This window comes from Denticeps clupeoides, chromosome 5 (assembly GCF_900700375.1).
Source record: "Denticeps clupeoides chromosome 5, fDenClu1.1, whole genome shotgun sequence".
NCBI lineage: Eukaryota > Metazoa > Chordata > Actinopteri > Clupeiformes > Denticipitidae > Denticeps > Denticeps clupeoides.
Window position 1 is genome coordinate 19,992,887 of NC_041711.1, and position 22,644 is coordinate 20,015,530.

Here is a 22,644-nt window from a genome sequence, read left to right on the forward strand (position 1 = left end):
AGCACTACTAATTGTAGCCCTTTATTGCTAATTTATGCACTGGGAATAATGGAAGTTGTCACGATAAAGCCTGAGAAGGCCTTACTGAGACCCTGTAAATTTAGTTTTTAACGCAAAAAAATTATCCAATTGTTGGTATTGTTGCTAGGCAACATCATTCAGCCAGCACTCAGCTACCAGGAGATAACTAAATACCAAGGACCATATCTAAATACCAAGTGAAAGTGATTTGTAAAACACTGCTTTTAACCATCACCCTTAGTGAGCAGAGAACAGCCATGAAACGCACCACTAACTCACTCTTTTCTCTATCCTTTACCATCCACTCCACTGTGGATGGAATATCCTGCCTGGGGAGTTTCGTGGTTTGGAGCAATCACATGACATGGCCGACTTCCATGGACTGCCCTTGTAAATTGTAAAAAGTGCCATATAGATCTATAGATTGACTGATCGATTGATGAAAGGCATTCGGGGAGCAGACTGCGGGGATATGTATAAACAGAATAATCATTGATGAGATTAACAATGGCTCTTTTTGCACCTTGTTCATTTAAGACAACTGTCCCTGAAACTTTCAACCACTCTCCCATCATGAACTGTGCAAACTATTCACTGATTATGTGAATTAGGTTTCTTTGCAGATAGTGTGAAATAAATACATACATATTACCGCTGTGTTAGCTGAAGTCTGACTCCACCCGGTCCCTGCTGTCTGGGGCAGACTGGTCTGGGCATGGTCATGTGCCATAAGTGCTGATTATGTCCCAAGGATCTCAATAGAGAGAACCCAGGTCACACACACAGGAGATAAGCAAGAGAGAAACCTCTCCATCCTACAACCACCGTAACACTGTTCACTGTCCCCCACGCAAATTGCAACAGTCCATTTAAAAATGCACGTATGTGGAAGGATACTCAGTCAAATGCAACCATGACTCTTTGCACACACACAAAAAAAAACACTCACACGGAAGGTCAGGACAGCAGTAACTAACACATGCACCAGCCCCAGGAGCTTCTCAGGGCAGCCGCCACACGAGGACACCACAGAGAAGATTAAGCTAAGTCAGGCAGCACCGAGGGGTGCTGGCATGACGAGCTCTCAAACACAAGTGCAAGACGAATGTGCAATCCCACAATGCCACGGTTGTCATAAACGTGAGGAAATACAGCATCCTCTGTGGACATGATATTGATATTGACAGGGTTTTCTGTCCTCTCCTTCTCTCTCCCCCTCTCCTGTCCTCTTACCTCCACTGGACACATGTCAGAATCAATCACAGTGACTGGAATGTGGATCGATACTGAGTAGCTGACTGATGACAACCCCTGGGGGATGGACCTCCATTCAGGCATGTTTGTGTGTGTGCTTCTGCGTAAGAGTGGTTTGTGTCGTTCTGCAATGAGCTGGTGTGTGTCAGCGCAGGGCACCCGTTGTGTGTGTGTGTGTGTGTGTGTGTGTGTGACGGAGCTGTCGTCAGGCCTCTGACTACCCAACACAACCGAGGGGGAGGATCACAGGGCCGCCTGACTGACAGGTCGTCCAGGTGGAGGACAGGCAGGTGACAGTGATGGAGGGTTTGGGGAAGAGAGTGGGCGTCCCCTCAGATGCTCCTCACAGTGGACGCGCTGGTGCTGGGATGTTCCGTCATCACACGTGTTCCCTCAGTGAGGAAGCTGAAGACTAAAATCTTTCAAATCTTTCAAATCTCAGATCAGTCGTGGGCCTAGATGGATGCGCTGTGTCTACATTGCCGTCGACACCCGCCAAGCTTCATTGCATCATTAATGCACCAAATCACGCAGGAATGTGAGTTTCCCAAACATGGCAAATATGCTTTTCCTAATCTGAAAATCTGAGTCTGTCAGCTGCAGCTCAGGACTGTGTGGAGATGAAAAGCGTACAGAAGCTGCAGCAGCGTTACTATGCGCGCAAATGCAAATCACAAAGCTTTAAATCTCATAGTTGATCACAGATCCACAGACGCACACTGCAGCCGTCGCCTCAACACACACACCATCTGTCCTCCAAGCGCGTGGCAATCAAATCCATCAGGGTCTCACAGGTCGCTCTCGGCAGGACGCGGGAGCCACGTGAAACTGCCATCTGACGGATATATATACGCCGAGCTCTCTGCTCGTGCCACCAGGGTGAGGCGAGAGCAGATTTGCTTCATTCCGCCTCGGAGAGAGAAGCCGTCAGGCGGCGCGAGCAACAGGGAGCCCGGGGCGGGAGCGCTCAATGACAGCCCCCGCAGGCTCGTCCTGTTTTTAATTATTACGTGCAGGACGCGCGAACTGTTAGTAAATACGCGGTGACAGGGTGAGGTGACCTCAGAGTTGAGTTGTATTAAATGTTGTTATCTATTATTGATGAAATGCATGAGGCCTGTTTACCATGCGAGTAACTATAGGGACAAAGTAATGCTAAGTCATAGTAATAGTAATGAATTAAAAGAAAAGAAAAACAAATCAAGTAGATTAAAGCTCTAAATGTAAGCAGGTAGGGTTAGAATTACAATTAGAATTATGCATAGACTTGACCTTAAAAAAGGACAAATCATCTGCAAATGACTTTGCAAAGTGCTCCATTTTGTAAATAATCTGCAGGAGCTAAAGTGTCACCGTGTTCTCCAGCAGATTCTGAATGACGCTCTGTTGACAGGTTTCAGGTGGTGAGAATGGATATGATTCCCCACTGAGACGTGGGGAGAGTTTCCAGTTGTCCTTAACCTTGATCAGAGGACAAATGACAGCAGCTCTCCCCTTTACAGTGTCTCACCATCCAGCCCCAGGTGATCTATACATTCAGGAAATAGAAGTTCCTCTTCCGATGGATTTTTAATCCTGATTTTAATACATGCCTTAAGTTTCTGCAAGTGTGGTACACAACTTCACTCTACACAGATCGATGGATAGATCCCTGTACTGAAATCCGCAGTGTTTAATTTCCATCCCAGGTATGTTCAAGGCTAGAAAGAAGTGTTTATCTATTATTAATACATTAATATATTATTATACAACAGTACATAGTACTACTGCATTGCCTTTAGAATGTTCTAGATTTGTTCAAATTTTGACACCAACCTTCAGCGTGGGCTAACAGAATTCAACGTACACAGAGCTACTTTTAATTGGTCGTCCATTTTGTGAGTGAAATAACTGTTCTGGTAACGGCCAGTGGGAAAAGGGCAGCGGCTCTCCGGCTGAAATTGGCTTAGCAGCCCTCAGCTACTCCTTGTTATGTCATTGACTCTGTTTATTCACCACGGGGAACGCTGCTCTGCGATCAATACTAAGCAAATACACGGGCCTGTCAAAACACCAGCTAATCCCCTTTTGGACTTCGGATCACCGACCGCACCACCCCGCGCCCTGCCGCCAAATCGTCCAGACGTTCGGCGGTAAAGGCGAGAGACGTGCCACGCCCTGCTCTCATCAGGCGCACATTGCTTTTCTCTTACAACAAATGCGTGCAGCCATTGCCGGGAAAATGCGATGTTGATTTTCCAGGTAATTAAACGTTGTCATGGTTACCCGCTAGGCAGGTTTTTATCTCAGTCCCCATACGCTGAAGCACAACATCGTGCCGCAAGTATGAGACTGATTAGCTAATGGAGCACCAGGCCGTTGATACGGTAAATCTCTATAAATATTGACATTTTTTGCTGATGCGTAATTCACTTTTACAAGATCACATGCCACATGAGCCAAAAGACCAGAGGATACAGATTATTTCTTCAGTACAACAAGAATGATTTTTTTTGTTGAGTATTAAATGTGAATGCAAAGTGTGCAGATTCATTTAGATTCTGCCTCGTTAATTAGGAGAGTGCAAACAGTCTATTGCGCTTTGTGTCTTCAGAAGATCAAAGCTTCGCCTCTGCATGCTGGTCGGATAATTCTGTCTCCCCTACGGTTGTTTGGTGACATTAGGCTTTAATCAGCAATACATCTGAAAAAGATTCAACCTGGAGGAAGAAGAACCCCTACTATTTTACTGTGCATGTGTAGGACACTGCTCTGGTCTAAGTTTGGGATAACTATTTGTACCAAATGATTCCCTAGTCATTATGGACCATCTTGGTAGAATTTCTATCTGTTCCTGTAATATCTTCTTTTCCTCTGTGTTCTTTTTTGTGATCCATACATTTCTGGACTGTGGATATGCATGTTCTACAAAGTTTGCAATAACTTTAAATTTGTCATTTACACACCTTCAATGCTCTCATTCTATCTATCTATCTATCTATCTATCTATCTATCTATCTATCTATCTATCTATCTATCTATCTATCTATCTATCTATCTATCTATCTATCTATCTTTTAGGGGTGTTGAAATCTGATAATTCTCTGCTGTATACAAATTCTCGTTAAAAAGTAGTGCTGCCTTGTTCTCACACGGCAGCCATTTGTTGAACTTTTAATTTTGACTGCTGTGGGCGAGTTTTCTTTCTGCCACGCCACGGACATCTGAACCAGGCATTTTTCTGCCGTTTGTGGTGTCAGGGGAGTGCGAACTGAACACAGACAATTTTTCTGCTCATTGTAGTAGAAAATGGGCAGTGGTGGCCTAGCGGGTAAGGTAACGGACCCATAAATAGAAGGCTGTGGGTTCGAATCCCAATCCGCCAAGGTGCCACTGAGGTGCAACTGAGTAAACCACCGTCCCCACACACTGCTCCCCGGGCGCCTGTCATGGCTGCTCACTGCTCACCAAGGGTGATGTTTAAAAGCAGAGGACACATTTCACTGTGTGCACCATGTGCTATGCTGTGTTTCACAATGGCAATCACTTCACTTTCACTTTGAAAGTGTACACTTACAGCATTTATCAGATGCCCTTATCCAGAGCGACTTATAATTAGTAGCGACAGGGACAGGAGACCTTAACTCTTGTATTTGAAAACATGTGACCGTGTAGAAAAGTTATGGGCTGCATCCTGATGCTTCGATATCGAGGCATTGATAATCGTAATCGAATCGAATCATGAAACCAGTGAAGGTTCACACCTCTACTATCTGTTTGTGTTTGTCTATACATCATAGAATTTTTGACACACCTTCTTTATTTAATCGTATGTTTATAATCTTTTTCAATTTCATTGACTCAATCTTCACTTTCCATTCAGTAATGACTTTCTTTTTAAATTGCACAGTAATGTTATGGTACATTTTGTGCTCAAGTGCAGTGTGACACTAGCCTCTCTGACAGCTAAAAGTTAGCTGGGGCCGGAGACACGTTGAACCAGAAAATGACCAGTGATGTGCTTGGAAAAATGGTGAAAAATAGCCAAATTGGTTTGTTAAGTAGCGCTCATTATGCCAGAGGTCACCTACCGGAGTTTGTTTTTCGAGCACTCCAGTTGTCATGTGCACCATTTGTCATGTGATCTCTGCTCTCCAAGTGCTCACAGCAGAGGCAAAACTCTGCTGATGACTTTTTATTCAAAGTTGGTAGTGCTTTTAAAATATGTGGTTAAAAATCAATAAATTAACAATCACTAAACATAAAATGATCATATGTTAGGGCTATTATTGTTACAAACTCACACATATAATATTGATGCTAACATATAAAGCAAGCTGGTTAATTTAGAAGATGCGAGCAGTCTCCTTCCTCTCAACCTACACACTGCCTTGAGCTGCGTTTATTTAAGATTACAAAGGTAACTGCGCTCTGGATGGATGCCCATGTTTTTCTCCTGCACATTGTTCACGTGAGCATAACATTGCCGTTGGCCCAGAAAAGAGTTTTTATAAAATCACATTAAGTCACATTAAGACCTTGATAAGCTGCACTTCTCTATTAATGATGCCTGGCAATGAAGAGAATTTGGACAGACAGGTACCCTCCTACACAATGTGAATGGCAGCCAGAGTTGACTTTAAATATTACATGACAATTTTCAGTTAAAAAATTTAATTCAAATTTTTTAAGTAGCCCCATGAAATTATACATTCTGTATTAATTTTGTGGAAATACATTGTGGAAATAAATGTACAACATTTAGACATATGATGAACAAACCCAATATAATAATATATTTTCAGTAAAATTGTGCAGATCATCTGAGCTCTTGAGACCCCAGAGGCTAGCCTCCACTTCACCTCATCAGCATCCATTTTCACATCTATCTTGCAAAAACGCATCAGACGGTGAATGCTATGAAAGCAACTACCTGAAAAAAGTAAATGATTTACCCAGACTGTCAAATGTCTGATGCATATCATGTTTACAGTGATGAGGAGCTTAGTGTCAGAAATAATGATAACTGCAATCACTGCTTTCATCAAAGACTAAACTATAAAGACAAACACTATTAACTCCAAATCATTGTTCTGATTTCAATGTAGATGCAAGGAACCATACGCAAAACAGCCTTTATATAAAAACAACATCATGCAACATAAAAAGCTCCTTTTGTTATATACTAAGTACATTTTATTTATTAACTGCATTTAACACATAGAATGCTGTCTGGACCTGTCAACAGAGTTAAAGCATGTTCCAAACACTGAACAGCCAGACTGTTTTAGACAAGTCATTCATCACATTTACATTTACAGCATTTATCAGACACCCTTATCCAGAGTGACATTTTATCATTCATTTTATTTTGAATTAGCTTTATAAATTCATGTTGCAGGGAGCAGAACAATCTCCACGGTGTCTCCAGACTCTATCACATATGCTGAATGTGAACCTGCTTTCATCTGTGAAGAGCAAAGTGTGCCAGTGTATATTTTGCCAATCTTGGTGTTCTCTGGCAAATGCCAAGCATGCTGCACGGTGTTGGGTTTTAAGCACAACCCCCACCTGTGGACGTTGGGCCCTTGTACCACCCTCATGGAGTCTGTTTCTGACCGTTTGAGCAGGCACATGCCCATTTGTGACCTGCTGGAGGAAGTTTGCAGGCAGTGTGTCTCTGGCTTGTCTCTTGGTTATGCCTCCATGCTTTGGACACTACGCTGACAGACACAGCAAACCTTGCCACAGCTCGTATTGATGTGACATCCTGGATGAGCTGCACTACCTTATAAACTTGTGTGGTTTGTAGACTCCATCTCATGCTACTACTAGAGTGAAAGCACCGCCAGCAAACATCAGCCAGAAAGCATAGGAAGTGGTCTGTGGTCACCACCTGCAGGACCACGACTTTATTGGGGAATCAATGACATGCTAATTGCATGTAATTTCCACCTGTTGTCTATTCCATTTACACTACAGCATGTGAAATTGATTGTCAGTGTTGCTTCCTACGTAGACAGTTTGATTTCACAGAAGTGTAATTCATCGGGAGTTACATTGTGTTGTTCTCTTTATCGTTTTAGCCATGTTTATTATAGAAATAACAGTAAAATAAAAAAAGTATTATAATGATGATTACAATAATTTCACATACAGATTTTAGTTCCCTCAGTCATCAGCGCATGTTTTCCATTCCATCATGGTGTATCGCTTTCTTTTTCTCCTTCTCTGTGTATGTAATAGATGTATGGACTGTGGATCACAGAAAATCCTTAATTGGATTCAAGCTCATGTAATTAAAATTAGACTCAGCGGGGATCATCCAGTAATTAGTGTCAAGCTATTAACTTTCTTTTATATGTCTGTTAGCAGCATATTTAAATATTTTCATGAATTTTAATCAGAGCTTCACATCAAAACAGCAGATGCATTATTTAAAATGGAAAAAGAGTCCAAAGGGTGTGCCATGTCAATTACATGAAACAGAATCTGAGGGTTTATTATTTCAATTAGATGATTGATTTTTAAATCTGTCACTTCGATCAAACTTTATAGGCACTCAAAATGTCATGCAGCTTATTTAACCTGAAAAATTTGGCAGTCAGAGGAAGGAAATTCTTGCAGTGCACATCAAAAACACTCATAGAAAATATGCTTCTGTATAAAGCTGAAAAGGGTTTTGTACCTTGCATCTAATGTAAACTCTAAAAAGTTCAATTCAAAAGGACAACAATTTGTGGTATACAGAGGTCATTTCAAAGAAAATATTCTGTGAAAATACAAAACCATTTTTAAAATATTGCTTTTGTATGATTGAACAGAACCATGTTGGTTTAAAAAAATGCTACAATGTCAGGTGAGGTTTGGATACTCTGTTGCACTACTTAAATATTTTCTAACATGGTAATGATGATAATTGATAAAATCCTTTGCAAAAATGCATTCCAGATTGTCATATACAGTACACATCCTAGAACTGAATGAATGAATATTCTTATTAAATACTTTGTTCTTGATAACAAAATGACACCAAATTTAGCAACCCATGGAGGTATGGATTGGTAGTGGAAAAACACACTATCCAACTGATGTAATGTCCTAAACCAAAATGAGGTTCAGTAGTGAGTGTGGTCTCCCTACAATGCCTAGACTTGCTCCTGATGAGGTACATGGTCTCTTGAGGGATCTCCTCCCAGACCCTGACTAAAGCATGCCAATTCCTGCACAGAATATGGTGCAATGTGGTGGATGGAGCATGATGTCTCAGATGTGCTCAACTGGATTCAGGTCTGGGGAATGGGTGGGCCAGTCCATACTATCATTGCCTTCTGCTTGCAGGAACTGCTGAGCAGCCACATGAAGTCTAGCATTGTCTTGCATAAGGAGGACCCCAGGGCCAACCACACCAGCATATGGTTTTACAAGGGGTCTGAGCATCTAACTTTGTTACCTAATGGCAGTCAGGCAACCTCTGGTTACCAAAGCATCAGCCAGAAAGCTATCACTGATGTGTGCATGGGGCGCACTAGCGGCTGGCGTTCGGGGCTTGTGTTGATGACACTTGGACTGGGAGCGCACTTGTGAGGTGAATACGTTGTCAGAAGAATTATTTTGAGCTCGTCTGTTCATGTCTCCGCCAATTTATGTCTGCTCCCCCTGTTGGCCTGGCGGATGGATGGCAGTCATGACAAAAGCATAGGAACTGAGAAGTGGTCTGTGGTCAGCACCTGCAGGACCACGCCTTTATTGAGGATGTCTTGCTAATTGCCTATAATTTCAGCATGTGAAATAGAATATATTTTAGCATTGACGTAATGAAAATAAACAGGTTACAGACTGCACAACATGCAGAGTTCACAACCCATTCAGGTAATTCGTATGTCTCGCTTAAGTGTCTACACTGGTAAAAAAAAGTGATTTACTTGATGTTGCAAAGAAACCATTTTAATAAATAATACATGCAGTTACATGTAGATATTGTATGTAAAAGAGGCATCAATGTTACAGAAAAACCCAAAATAAAAGGAGAAAGTGATATAGGAAGTTAGAGAGAAGCCAGGAGCAAAGCTGTAGAAAAGTCGATGGTCCATTAGACAACAGGGAGCGGGAAAGGCCCAGAAACTGGGGGCAAGAACCATTTGTCGACCCTTTACTCCTCCTGATTGGGGGGGGGGGGGGGGGGGTGTCGCAGCCCGACAAATGCACAAGCGGGGGACCCCAAACAAATGGCTTGCCTTTCACGTCTCTTGCCCGGGAGAGGCCATTTGACAAAGATATGGAGAACACAGAGGTGATGAACCTCTACGCAAGACAACAGTACAAAATGTCATGGACTTGTGACTTCCCATCTTACAGGAATAACAGAATGTTCAAGGAATTCCAGGAGGAAAAAATTACAAACTGAATCTGTACAAATGAATAAGCATAGACTAAATACACTAGTAATACGGCTGCCAATTATTTTACAAATTATGAACAGATTCTCATAAAAAATAACAGTAAATCTACTGTTTAAATCATTTCCAGTGACTCTGTGTTCCAATACCTGAAACATCATGCATGCCTCTGTAGGTGGACTGAATGTGAATGCATGCAAATGCACAGAGTCTGATGTAATAAGCTATTTGAAATGTCAGAGCCTTTGTAACTGAAGGTCAAGCTTTCAGACAATTCATTTTCCCATCCAGCATGCATTTCGCCACACAACTGTCAGCATCAAACTCATGAGATGAAAGGACCCTAGAAATGTAATAATGACTGCGGTTGAACAGCCTGAATGTATGTTTAAATGTAAAAATAACCCATTATTCCTTAAGTGTTGAACAATACAGTCCTATGGTATCATCAGCACAAATCAACAAGGGGTGCACTGAAAGATTTTACTGCATGGCGCAGTGAATAATAACAATCCTAACAGAAAGTAGATCATTAAGCACAGTCTAGATTATCAGCTTATATCGTTTGTTATTGATAAAGTTTCTTACTTGTATTATATTTTTAATGAGATATTAAATGCTTTGCAATTACATTACATAATAGGAACCACAGTACCATTACAGAACAGCATTACTTTACATATTATGGCTAGGGCGCACTTATTGACTTGAGCATTCAATGTTGTTTAACACAGTGTGTTTTGTCATGTTATCACGTGCCTTCCTCTGTCCCTGAGGTTTGCGTACAGAAATGGAAACATTTTATATCACCTTACATATGATGCTTCAGATCTGATCACCTCATTCTATCATTCCAGGTATGACCCGCTCCTGACCTTCTACCCCTGATTCCAGACAGATGCACATTGGTTTAATGCTTAAGCACACAATGACTAAGCCCCTGTCTCTACACAGCATTGTGCATAGAACCCTATATCTGGATGGGTGTTTTTAGCATTGATGTAATTTAAATAAACAGGTTGCAGAAGGTTTGATTGGCTTATTTACATTACGTCAATGCTAAAATATTAGGTGTGACAGATTACTTAGCATTTTTAGTTTAGCCAGTGTTCACATTTATCTGAGCAGTCTGTAGTCAGAAGAAATCAGATGCCAGAAAAAGGTGCAGCTCTTAGCACTAAAGTCAAACCCTGCTACACTGAAACAATGAACACTGGCTAAACATAGAAAAATTAATTAATCTGTCATACCTAATATTTTAGCATTGACATAATGTAAATACACAAAACCATAATGTAATCAAAACTGCTGTAACCTGGTTTAATTACATTACGTAAATGCTAAAATATAAGGTGTGATTTATTTTTAAACCATTTTTTTAGTTTGGCCCGTGTTCACTTTTGACAGTGTACATGGGTCTGATTTATTGTTTTTCTCTTTAATTGTCCTTTGTCATTTCCATGCTGGCCCCACCCCCCATGTCGCAGTCCCCTCCCTGAGTATTAGGGCCTGTGTCTGTGTCTGTAGCCTCTCTGGAAAGTCCCAATCCTATATAATGTGCACTTGCCATTACCTCTCTATCACTTCGGGTGGTGGTTAACTCATCACATTCCCTCCCCTGCGTGATCTGGAGTCTACAGATCTGATCTTCGACACATAAACCCCCATACTTGTATCTGCAGTACTGTGTTGTGAAGGTGATGTTTTTGTTTGTATCATACAGGATTGTGCCATGGCACGTGAACTGCTTGAGCCATTTGAGCATTATTCAAGCCGTTGGACTTACGTTGGAGATACATTGAACCGCTGACAGCGGTGCTGGCTGACTGCACATTCACCTATGAACAGAGAAGAACCCTTCCCCTTTTTTCAGCGGATTGGTTCTGCACCCTTTTTTCCTTCTAGTGTTTTTGTGTTTACTTCCCAAATAACTCCCAATAAAAATATATATTAATGTGATGTCTAAAAAATCCTTGTTTAATATGTTTTGTAATGCTACATTCTTAAATTAATGTTACAAAGTATGCAGCGAGCAGGGGAATTTTAAATTAATTTTATTGCAATATTGTTGGATAAAATATTCAAACTTTACTGTCTTCAGACTCCATACTAGTGTTTCTGAATTGTTCTTGTCTGACCAATGTTGCTAATATGTTGCCTCAATGTTGCCAATAATAATGTGACCACCCGTAATGTGCAAGATGTGATGGGTTAAATGGGTTAAATGCAGAGCACACATTTCGTTGTGTGCAACTGTGTGCTGTGCTGCAGTGTTTCACAATGACAATCACTTCACTTTCTTAGACTAAAACAGAGTTGCAACTCAGCAACAACTCTGTTTTAGTTTAAGACAATATAAATGAAAGTGATTGACAGGTGAGTTGTGGCCCTTATCAGACGTCCTTATCCAGAGTGAATTAAAATGTTATTTTGAGTGCAGATTTGATGAAAAGGAAATAGATTTTTGTTTTGTTTATATATTTACATATTCAGTCAAAATTTGTCTGGAGATCATTCTGTTAAAAGCATCTGTACCATGAACTATACTGTGAAATGTATTGTATTGTCCAGTGCATCATCACATCTCAACTGTCAAGCCATGGTCAGAGATAAGGATTTCTTCTGTAGTGACAGATAACTCTACAATATCCAAAAAGAATGCCAGTGCATGTTCACTTCCACCCACACATGCTCTGCCACAGATTATAGGTACTGAGATGTTTTCTGATGATATCAGCTAAATGGAAATCCTGCTCTCTAGAACACTTCCAGTTACTAGCTTTTTCTGGTTGTTAACTGCTGGCTTTCTTTGAATGTATAGTCATGTCTAATCCTTGGGATTGGGTTTCAATGTTTGTTTCAATGTTTCTTGATCAGTGGCTTCAATGATTTAGACATTTGGAGAGTTCGGTGGACAGAAATGGATGCCCCATAATCTCAAACATGGCCTCCAAGGTTTTCCTTTTCACTGTTTTCCTCGATGTCTTGGAAAAGTCAGAGAATGTTGCTTTCAACAATTTGTAATCAGTTCATCTGTAATATGCTTGTGTGGGATGTAAGATAAGTGCTTTGCCTTCACAAAGACACAAATAAGTATTTCTTCTCATCAGCTTGCTTTTCCATTGAGCTCTCTGCAATACCAATTTTTCATTTTTGTGATTACTCTGAACTGACTGATTCATCTTCTCTTTCCGGATTTACTGCTGTTGAACTACCGGGTCACTGTCCTTGTTCTTGTTGCCATGCTGTTGACCCTTCTCCTCCACCTTGTTGCCCTGTTGCCTGTCAATGTTATAACTGTCTTCAAAAGAAATTATATATGCACTTGAATTATATTGAGATGGCTGGCATGCATCCACAGTGTAGTTTCTAATCTTCTGTGTGAACATGATACTACTGCATATGCAAAATATGTAAATAATTTCAAATATGCATTATCAATATTGTTAACTATGGCCTACCAGGGTATAACTTTTTTCCTGATTTAATGGAACTCAACATTGTTCTAATAATTCTCAGGAGTCACAGTGGCATCTGTCCCAGAAACACAAATTGCATGAGGAGCCATGGTAAATTATTGCGGAAGAAACAATTGGCCTTTCTGTCTTTGAACCTCTGCTGCCCCATTATGTAAGCCCTCTTTGTTAAGCCTATTTGTGTCTATTCCTGAGCATTGAAAGCTTATTTCCATTTTCTGACAGTAAGTTTCTTTATAAATCCACCCAATTGTGCCGCAAAATTTCCAACAAGTGACCAGAAGATCGGAGCATAATCATTCTCTCTGTGGGCCACCAATTTTTTTTCCAGCTTGAGGAACACTGGTTTTCGCAAGTGATGTGCAGGTCCCAGGATTTAACGAGTGTTAACCAACCTCCATCACACAGCTTCTCTACTTGCCTATACAATTTAATGAGGCCAATGCATTTCTGTCATTTTACTACCAAGGCTGTGTAGCATCCCCCTTCAAATTTCATACTGTGCACAACATATTTTATTAAAATGAAATGTGTGGTTTTCTTGAACAACCATAATTTCACAGTTTAATAAAGAGGTGCTATTATTTCCACTGTTACGTGTCAGGCATTGTTATTGCTCAAAACAAATGTTACAGTATAATCAATGCAGAAAAGGAACTCACAGAAAGTGGAAATTGGGGCATTGCGGATAAGCTATGTATATGGCCTCACACCACATGGTGCATCATGTATTCCTGGCCTATGACTTTTACCCAGCCTCTCTCATGCCTTTTTCAACCCATCCCAATTCTGAGGCGCTGATATCTCCATGGGGACAATTAAACCATTTCGCCATAAAAACTCATTTGAAGCACAAGCTTCAATTGTATGGCTACACACAGCCCACAAGGGTTTGTCATAGTTTAAGAAACTATGCCAAAAAAAAACCTTACGTCATGGTGGCATGGTAAAACAAGACAGGTGGAAGGATTAACGCAAACACTACACAAATACACAACTACTACAAAGGGGAATTGATACACAACACAACATGGCATGACTTACAAGGACGACAACAATTTGGCATCGGGAATCTTGGGATGACGATGTAGACACACAAAACTCCGGGGCACAGTCAGACCATGACACCACTGAGGTACTACTCAGCAAAGAATTGTCCCCACACACTGCTCCTGGGTGCCTGTCATGGCTGCCCGCTGCTCACCAAGGGTGATGGGTTAAAAGCAGAGGACACATTTAGTTGTGTGCACTGTGTATCACAAAGACCTTCACTTTCACTTTATTTCACTTTCATGTGGCCTCATTTTATGATATCTTGGAGGAAAAGGCAAAAGAAGACAAGTCTACTCATAAATTTAACTTAAAGCAGGTTTCATCTGCCTGAGGCCACTGTCCAGCACATAGAGAGTTTAATAGGTTTCTCATAAAATGACTCACAACAGAAACAAGAAAAAAGTAATAATAGAAAAAAGTGTTCCAAAGACTACAAGTACAATAGAATTGAATTAATGAGTCACTGTCGCAACATTTTGAGCAATTACATTTTTAGGATTTGAATTGCGCCATGGCAATCAGGCTCTCCAATTACAGCGTGCATTACTATCCTCACGTTTATCACCAATAGGAGAGGTGTCACTACCAATCTCAGCATATTAAACAACAAAATCTACTTACAGTTATGCAAACTTGGCCATATATGAGACATAGAAGTAGAAAGAAATTGCAGTGACCTAAATCACATATTAATGTGCCCTGTACACATTGCTTTCCACCTACTTACAACAGGGGCATTGTTCAAAAAGCAGAGAGAAGTAGCTTAGTTATCTTAACTGTTGCCAAACTAAAGAACTAGTTTCAGTAATAGAATCCAGACAGATGTGGCTAAGGAAAGGCCCAATTGTTATTCTGGCTACAACCAAAAGGGCTGGGCAACACTTCCAGGAATCAACACTTATCATACAGATATACCAACATTTTCATATCACTGATATACAATTATTTACAAAATAACAGAGCATTTGGCTATGCATTGTGCATGAATTTACAATAGATGTGTCTGCTGACCATTTTAATAAGGATGGCCTTTAAAATGCCACCTGCCAATGAGTGGTGTTTGCCAATTATTTCTTCCTGACTGCAGGGAGCAGAAAGTTCACCTTCATAAAAGGTCTTCAAAACAAGTGTGCCCTCAAAGTGTATGGAAAAAAACAGACATTAGGCTTTTAATTATAAATATAGACCAGATACTGTGTTTTTGGTAATATTATTAGCATGAAATCACAATATAGAGGTATGGATCCATTGTGGGCCTTATTATATGATCTTTCGGAATCAGAATGTGGCTTTAGCCATTTCCAGTTGAACATGAAAAACATATGTCCGTCTAGAGCTGAATTCCTCCCATTAATGAGAACAGCTGAGGGATGAGTGTGATCTTCGGAAGACACACACTGCCTCTTGTTCAGATGGTGACCACAGATCACTAATGATTTGAAATCTGAATGTGTTTTTGTTGCCGCAAGCAATGAGTGGCTGAGGTTCCTCCATTAAAGGCTAAGAGCAGTCAGACCGGCAGCAGCTAATTTATTGAATGCACAAGACTGGCACATGCTGTCAAGGGTGCAGACAGGAGACCATTTGTCATGCTAATGAGTCTTCTGAAAAAAAACCCGACAAATAGCCTGCACTCTTTCTTTTCCATTATATGTGTGCTGTTTGCTTTTTTTTAGGAATGTACTTATTATTTCTGGGTTGTCATCGTCTGGGATCTAAGAGAGATGTCACATTTGAAATGAGTTTTGTCTCACTTTCATTTTTCTTTGTTCAGTATTCAGCAATGTCCTTCATCATTATTAAGGTGTAAAGAACACAGTAATTATGCCCAAATCCTCTCTCTGGACCAGGTGCAGGATATTACAATGAGTAAAAAGGTCCTCAATAAATCATGAATACTAAACACCAAAAACTTTATACGCACCTGAATTCATAAATTTTCAAAATATTATGTCAAATGTTCCAAAGGATTATGAGACAAATGTGTGTATGTGATGCATATGATATAGAGAATGCAATAATATAGAAAACAAAGGTAATATATATATATATGGAAAATATCACTTAAAGTAGATTTTGTTTAATAGGTCTCATCCGTGATCTATTTGATGCACTGTCATTTGGTTTTCAGCGGGACATGAGAGCAGCTGGTAAACTAGAGAAAATGAGGACACCAATCAAACCTGTCACCAGTGCAAATGGTGGCTTCACAAAAAAAGTTTTCTTGTTTTGATTCATTATTCAGCATCATTTGTTTCATGTGAAAAGTAGAAAACCGCAGAAAAGTGAGGCAGCAGATGCGTCTAAACGTTTGAGTGGTGATGTATCTTTATCAATAAGTGAGAGCCATCAAGGCATAGGTGACATTTCACCAACTTTTTAGAACAATCCAAACATTTAGAAAACTGATTTTAAATATTGTATATATCACCTAAAAACACCCCGCTGGTTCTCACCCTCTTCCTGTATCTGAACAGTGTTTTAGGCCATTAGAACTATTCTCAACAAAGACCCATTTGGCCTCCTCCACCACGATAAAGTCACAACACAAGTGCTTCATTCCAAAAGGAAGAGGTCAGCAGTGAAAAATCAGTAGCTGCAACACCCTTGGTGACCCTAAATAAACCACATCTGTCCCACTACACAGCACTGCAGGACACTAGCGGATGACTTTGACCTCCTTGCAGCCGTCACTGTCCTTGGCCAGCTGGGCGGACACTGTTCTGTCTGGAGCCTCCAGGGTACTCTACAGGATTAAGCATGGCCTAAGGTGAAGAGCCTGACAGCACAGACAGTCCTACATAAAGATGGAGACGGACAGTCGAGGAGTTTTAGGGCCAATTCAGATGATGCATCTTTTGCATGCGTGCTCAAACATGGGAGCAGTGTCTTTTTTTCAGGTGCACAGAGAAAATGTTGCGATGACTGAACTACTGAACATCTGATGACTAAAAACAGGTCACTTGCTAAATATATATATATATATATAGAATTTCCATTTAATTACACTAATTTTTCAGTAATGTTTTACTGAAAAAAATCTATCATCACCCCCGTCACATGCCTCTGACAGTTTTAAATATGGATTAAATCAAGTTTTAGTCTCTAGAATGAATTGTGATTCATTCAAAATAATTCACTGCAAAATTTGTGATTAATAAATTACAGAATTTTTTATTAAATGCCATATCTTTGTAGACAACAACTGTAAAATTTCATAAAAATTGGCTATATGTTGCAAATGCTTATGTACAAAAACAGCCCAAAAAGCATTTTGCTTTTATTTACTGAGATTAGGCCATTAGCAGCAAATCCATTTGTTATTATAGTTAATGTTACATTAAATTTTACATCATTCACAGATTACTAATGCATACAGTATGAAACATGTTGTATATATGAAGCATGTTCATTGTAAATACAAGCATCAAAGTCCTTCAGAGGTTCAGTTCTGATATGGTGAGCATCAGCTCACCAGTTTGGAGTCTGTCATTTGATGGACTTTAGAAAATAAATAAAACTAACAGTCCATTAGTTTTACTGGGCAGATGGCTCGTCTTTGGTTGATTTGCTTTGGCCTCAGTAGCAGGTCATCTTGGACACACAGGCACACACACACACACTATTAAGATGAGGGTACATATATAACCACAGTTTGGAATGGACCCTCAGAGTTATTACTATTGTACCTGTAAGTTGTACAGCTTGGACACATATAGTGCCTTGGCCAAAGAGTCTTCTTGGCTAAAGGGCATTGAAGGAGTCCATATTTATCCAGGCCTGAAGATCTTGAGCACATCTTTGGCTGAACAACCACAACAGAGCCTCAAGGTGAGATGTAATAGAAACCAGCCTTCCTTCACTGTCTAAAATCTCTCATACGCACACGCACACACACACACACACACACACACACACACACATAGTTCCCAGAAAGGAATCAGTCCCAGAGGTACGCTAAGGGTGAAGAAAAGGGTTAAGTGGAGAAGGAGACACACACACACACACACACACAAACACACGCAGGCTGTGTCAGTAAGCCATCATCAGTCCACTCACGTATATCAGTAATGGGGAGTGAAGCAAGGGACAGTGCCGTGTGTGTGTGACACATCCCAGCTCAGAGTAATGAAGCTCAGAGAGCTCGTCAGTCGGATGCTTACAATGGCCAGACGCAGATGGTGCAGTATTACCAAGCATGGCAAACACACACACACACACACACTCAGATAGATATTCTCCCTCACACACACACATACACTAGGGTCCACAAGAGACTGATGCTCAGCTCTTAGACTATATACAGTTGCAATTTTAAATTTGGACACCTTTCCTAAAACTGTCTGCTACTGTGAACTTGGTAGGTTGGTAGGTTCAAAGTACAAAGATGTAAAAGACCTCGAGCCGGGAAAATGCTGTTTAAGGATGGACAAACGGTACTTAGTAACACAAGCACCACAGCCTCACTGACGGAGAGTGTGTGACGTATTGACGGGTGTTTTTTAATAAACCAGAATGAGGAAGTAGGGTCAATGCTCAGCTGTCAATGATCCCCACTGGGTCATCCCATTTAAAAAAAACATAACTAGCAAGCTATTCTTTTCTGTTTGCATCTAACTATTTCTGTAAATATATCACATTAATGATGTGATATTGGCAAACACTCTATTATAGCTTCATGAGCCTTATATATCTCATTTTCATGTATTTTTTGTATGTGTTCATCTACTCTGGTATTTTTCCATGAGGCATCACTCATTGTCTGAGTTCAAGTCTACTTTTCTAAGCTCAGGTGATGATGTGACCTGTCAGGAACCACAGCGACGCACTTCCAAGCGCTTCGCTGACATTTCTGTTACACAGATATATAAACCAGGAGTAAGAGTCACATTACACCGACAGTGTTTTGAGCGGCTGAGCTGCTCCGTGTCCTTGTAGGACCTGCGGCAGGGCCAGGCGGATGGGGGAATGTTGAGTGTTTGCAGAATTTGAATCCACGTGCCAGCCATTTGCCTGCCCAAGCCCCAATATTCACGCCAAGGCGCACAGCCCTCATTCACAGCTCTGCGTTGAGCAGTGATGGGCCGAGCGAGGTTCATCTCTTCACCTCTGCTTCAACACACCCACACACACACACAGACACACACATGCATTCCCCGTCCCTCTCCTGCATGAACCGTCGCTATCTCCGCCGCTTTCCTCTCCTGCCTTCTGTCTCGCCACAGAAAGCTGTCAGCGGGTGAGAGCATGGCGCATTAACGAGAGCCTCCCTTCCCGTCTTCCGCTTTATACCAGCGGTGCACCATTTTCCAGAACACCTTCTCCCCCTGGCTCCAGCCGGACTAAAAATAGCGGGCCAGCGGACGCAGCAGCGAACAGGAACGCATACGCAACGCGGTCAGCGAACGCGGCCCGGCTTACGACAGCATTACTTATACATAAGAAATAATGCGCTGCTCAAAAATAACAATAGTAAGAACATCATAGAAAAGTGCTCTTCTCAATTAATGTCTGTGATTAACTTGCACTGAGTGTTGAAATAAAAATGTCACCCAATTACGGTTTGAAACCTGACATGCTAATGGCGCTGTGATTGTTCCTAAAAACCTTTTTTAGCAATTTTATCTCATCTAGATTGAAAGTGTAATAACACATTTCTTCATTAATCTAAGTGCCTGAGGCTAATGCTTTTTCCAAACCTGTCCACGTCTGTCACACTTTGTTAAAATCATGGACATTTCTGGTGCCATTTAGCCTGTTGTTACGCAGTATCAAATGCCTGGAACTAAGTACATCACAGCCCAGAATCAATCAGACGTTCATATGTAGGGACCAAATCAATAGATAATATGCATTTTACCAATGTTTCATAAACTATGTTGTCTGAAAACTACTTCAGGAACCTCAAGAAATGCACTTCAGACAAGAATATCCTTTTAAATTGAATTGACCTTATCAGTTATAGCTTTCCCACATCAAGGCGTCCACAGCAAATATAGCCGTCGGGTAAAAAAATGTGACTTACCCAACACTCCCAGTCTGTAGTTTATTGTGACCACAATGACGTTCCCGTAACTGGCCAGGATGCTGCCATCGATCATGTTCCCGGTGCCTTCCATGTAGGATCCACCGTGGATGTACACCATGACGGGCCTCAGGCCGTTCTCGTCGTGTATATCTGGAAAGAAGGGGACAGCAGGAGAACAAGTGAACTTACACACAGGTGGCCGATGGCCTGTCTGCCACAGAACCCAGTGGGAGTCGGGGCAACGATGATCGGTAGAGAGCTGCTTCGTTATGAACCCAGGAGAATGATCTTAAATGAACGAGTAAAAGCATGTGAAGCGTCTGTTTCCCCACGCCATTATACTGTCTTAAATAAACAGATCGCAAATAAAAAATAAAAATTAGCATTTATTGGGCGATGACCAATCCAGAGTCAATGAGAGGGACAAATCAGGATCCAACTGAAGCATAACTCTGAAGGCACCTCAGAAATTCACTTAACCGACTTCGTAATGCACCAGCAATGAGTGTGCTGTCTGTGAGACTCTCCTAGCCTTGATTCAACCTGCTGAGTAGTACACGCCTATGTGGACATTTCTCACGAGCGAGGACACGGGGCTGGGACAGCGCGTGAGGGAGAGCAAGCACGGTTGCGTTCAGGAGTGTGATGGGGGCTGCGTTTTCTCTTCATGGCAAGAGGAGGAAGCGGAACCGAACTCCGAGTATTGATACAAGAAGCTGGCCATAATCGGGTTTGACGAGCGGACACGATGTCAGAGGCGGAGCCGGAATCGTGGTCGGAGGCAAACACGAGGCAGAAGGCCAGTCTGGAATAGTGGTTGAGGCAAAGGTAGTCGGCGTGAGGTACAGGCAATCCAAAGAAAAGCTTACAGCGGACGTGATCGGAACTGCCGTATGAGTTTGCGCCCGTTTCTGCTGGTTGTTGTCCTGGGTGAGGAGTCCTTCCGGGTCAACGAGGTCGGGGTTGCCCTCGCGCCTTCTGGCGTACCGGTGAAAGGGCGGCAGCGGTGACAAGATTATGAATTAAGAGGGGAGTTTTGGCGAAAGGCAGATATCATTCCACAAATAATCAGGGGTTACCACATCCACGAGCGCCCTCATTCGTGCTTTCACTGCGGAGCTACAGTGCCTTATAGTTCATTTATTTTCCATCAGTTTACTTTACAAATCTGATTATTTCATTGGATTTTGTCTAAATAAGTTGTCTAAAATGCATCGTTTATAATGAAAAAACTTTGAATTGGGCAAATATATAGAAGTAAGTAAATATGTTACAGTATTTACATTTTTTGCACTTATTCCAATACTTGTAAGAAAGTAAAGAAAAATGAAAAGTGCATGAACAGTACAATGTTATACTGCCTTTAAAATGAATGTTGTCAAATCATCTAAAGCAATAAATAAACTACAGTGACATATTGACTATAAATATCATACTTTAAGAAAATAAGTGGAGGCTCGGGAGTCATGTTATTTTTATGAAACTAACTTGATTAGAGCATCTCATTTACTGTACAACAAAATAATTTAAAATGTTATATTTTCTAATGTTGTCATGTTATTGATAGCCATGTTGCCAAGACATGATGGATCATGGAAAACTTTCATGAAGGGATCATTAGCAACATGCTAGCCAGCTTTTGTTATGTACTCTCTCTCTCTCTCTCTCTCTCTCTCTCTCACTCACTCACTATCTTTTAGTCCTGTTACTCATGGTTGTGGCTGCTGGAGCACCTCACAGGACACTGGGTTCAGGACAGGAATTCACCCAGACACAGGGCACACACACACACACCATTCACACACACACACACTCACACCAACTGTCGATTTAGTCGCCAATCCACCATGTGTGCATGCCTTTGGCCAGCGGGAGGAAACCAGAGAACCCAGGTGCAGCCCTCACCAACACGGGGAGAGCATGCAAACTCTGCACACATAAGGTCTGACCTGGTATTAAAACTCATGGAGGTGTGAGGCCACATCACTAAGCATCGATTAAATGTTACTTTTTAATCTTAAAGCAGCGAGGCCAGATTAAGCTCCTTAAAAGGATTCATTCAGTTTAGATGGTTTCAGGCTTTTGGTCCCCACTTACTACCGTTGTGTCCCTGAGCAAGACTAAGTTGCTCCAGGGGGGACTGTCCCTGTAACTACTGATTGTAAGTCGCTCTGGATAAGGGCGTCTGATAAATGCTGTAAATGTAAATGTTAATAAATGTTAATGCTATTTTAATCCCCTTTCAACTTTGCGGTTTTGTACAGTGAAGCAATGTTAGCAAACATATATCTGAACTTTTAGGGTTTCATTTTTGATTTTCTTTGAAGGTCAAACATTGGAATTTCTGTGCATGATGGCAGCATTATTTGCACCCATCCTAGCACCCATCTTAATTAAATAAAAGGCCATAGTGCTTATTGCAAGGTACTTTTTT

The 22,644-nt window shown here is 41.2% G+C and overlaps 1 protein-coding gene across 3 annotated transcripts in view; it reads right to left on the reverse strand.

Annotated features, from left to right (window-relative positions):
* Positions 1-22,644, reverse strand: part of nlgn4xa (neuroligin 4 X-linked a) — a 55,715-nt gene that overhangs the window by 18,632 nt on the left and 14,439 nt on the right. For 2 of the 3 annotated variants that reach the window (XM_028980091.1, XM_028980092.1), the window contains one exon: positions 20,208-20,360. In XM_028980091.1, coding sequence (XP_028835924.1) covers positions 20,208-20,360 — 153 coding nt within the window. Of the gene's footprint in view, positions 1-20,207; positions 20,361-21,079; positions 21,150-22,644 lie in introns of those variants that run through there. The other variant, XM_028980093.1, reaches the window with a different exon arrangement.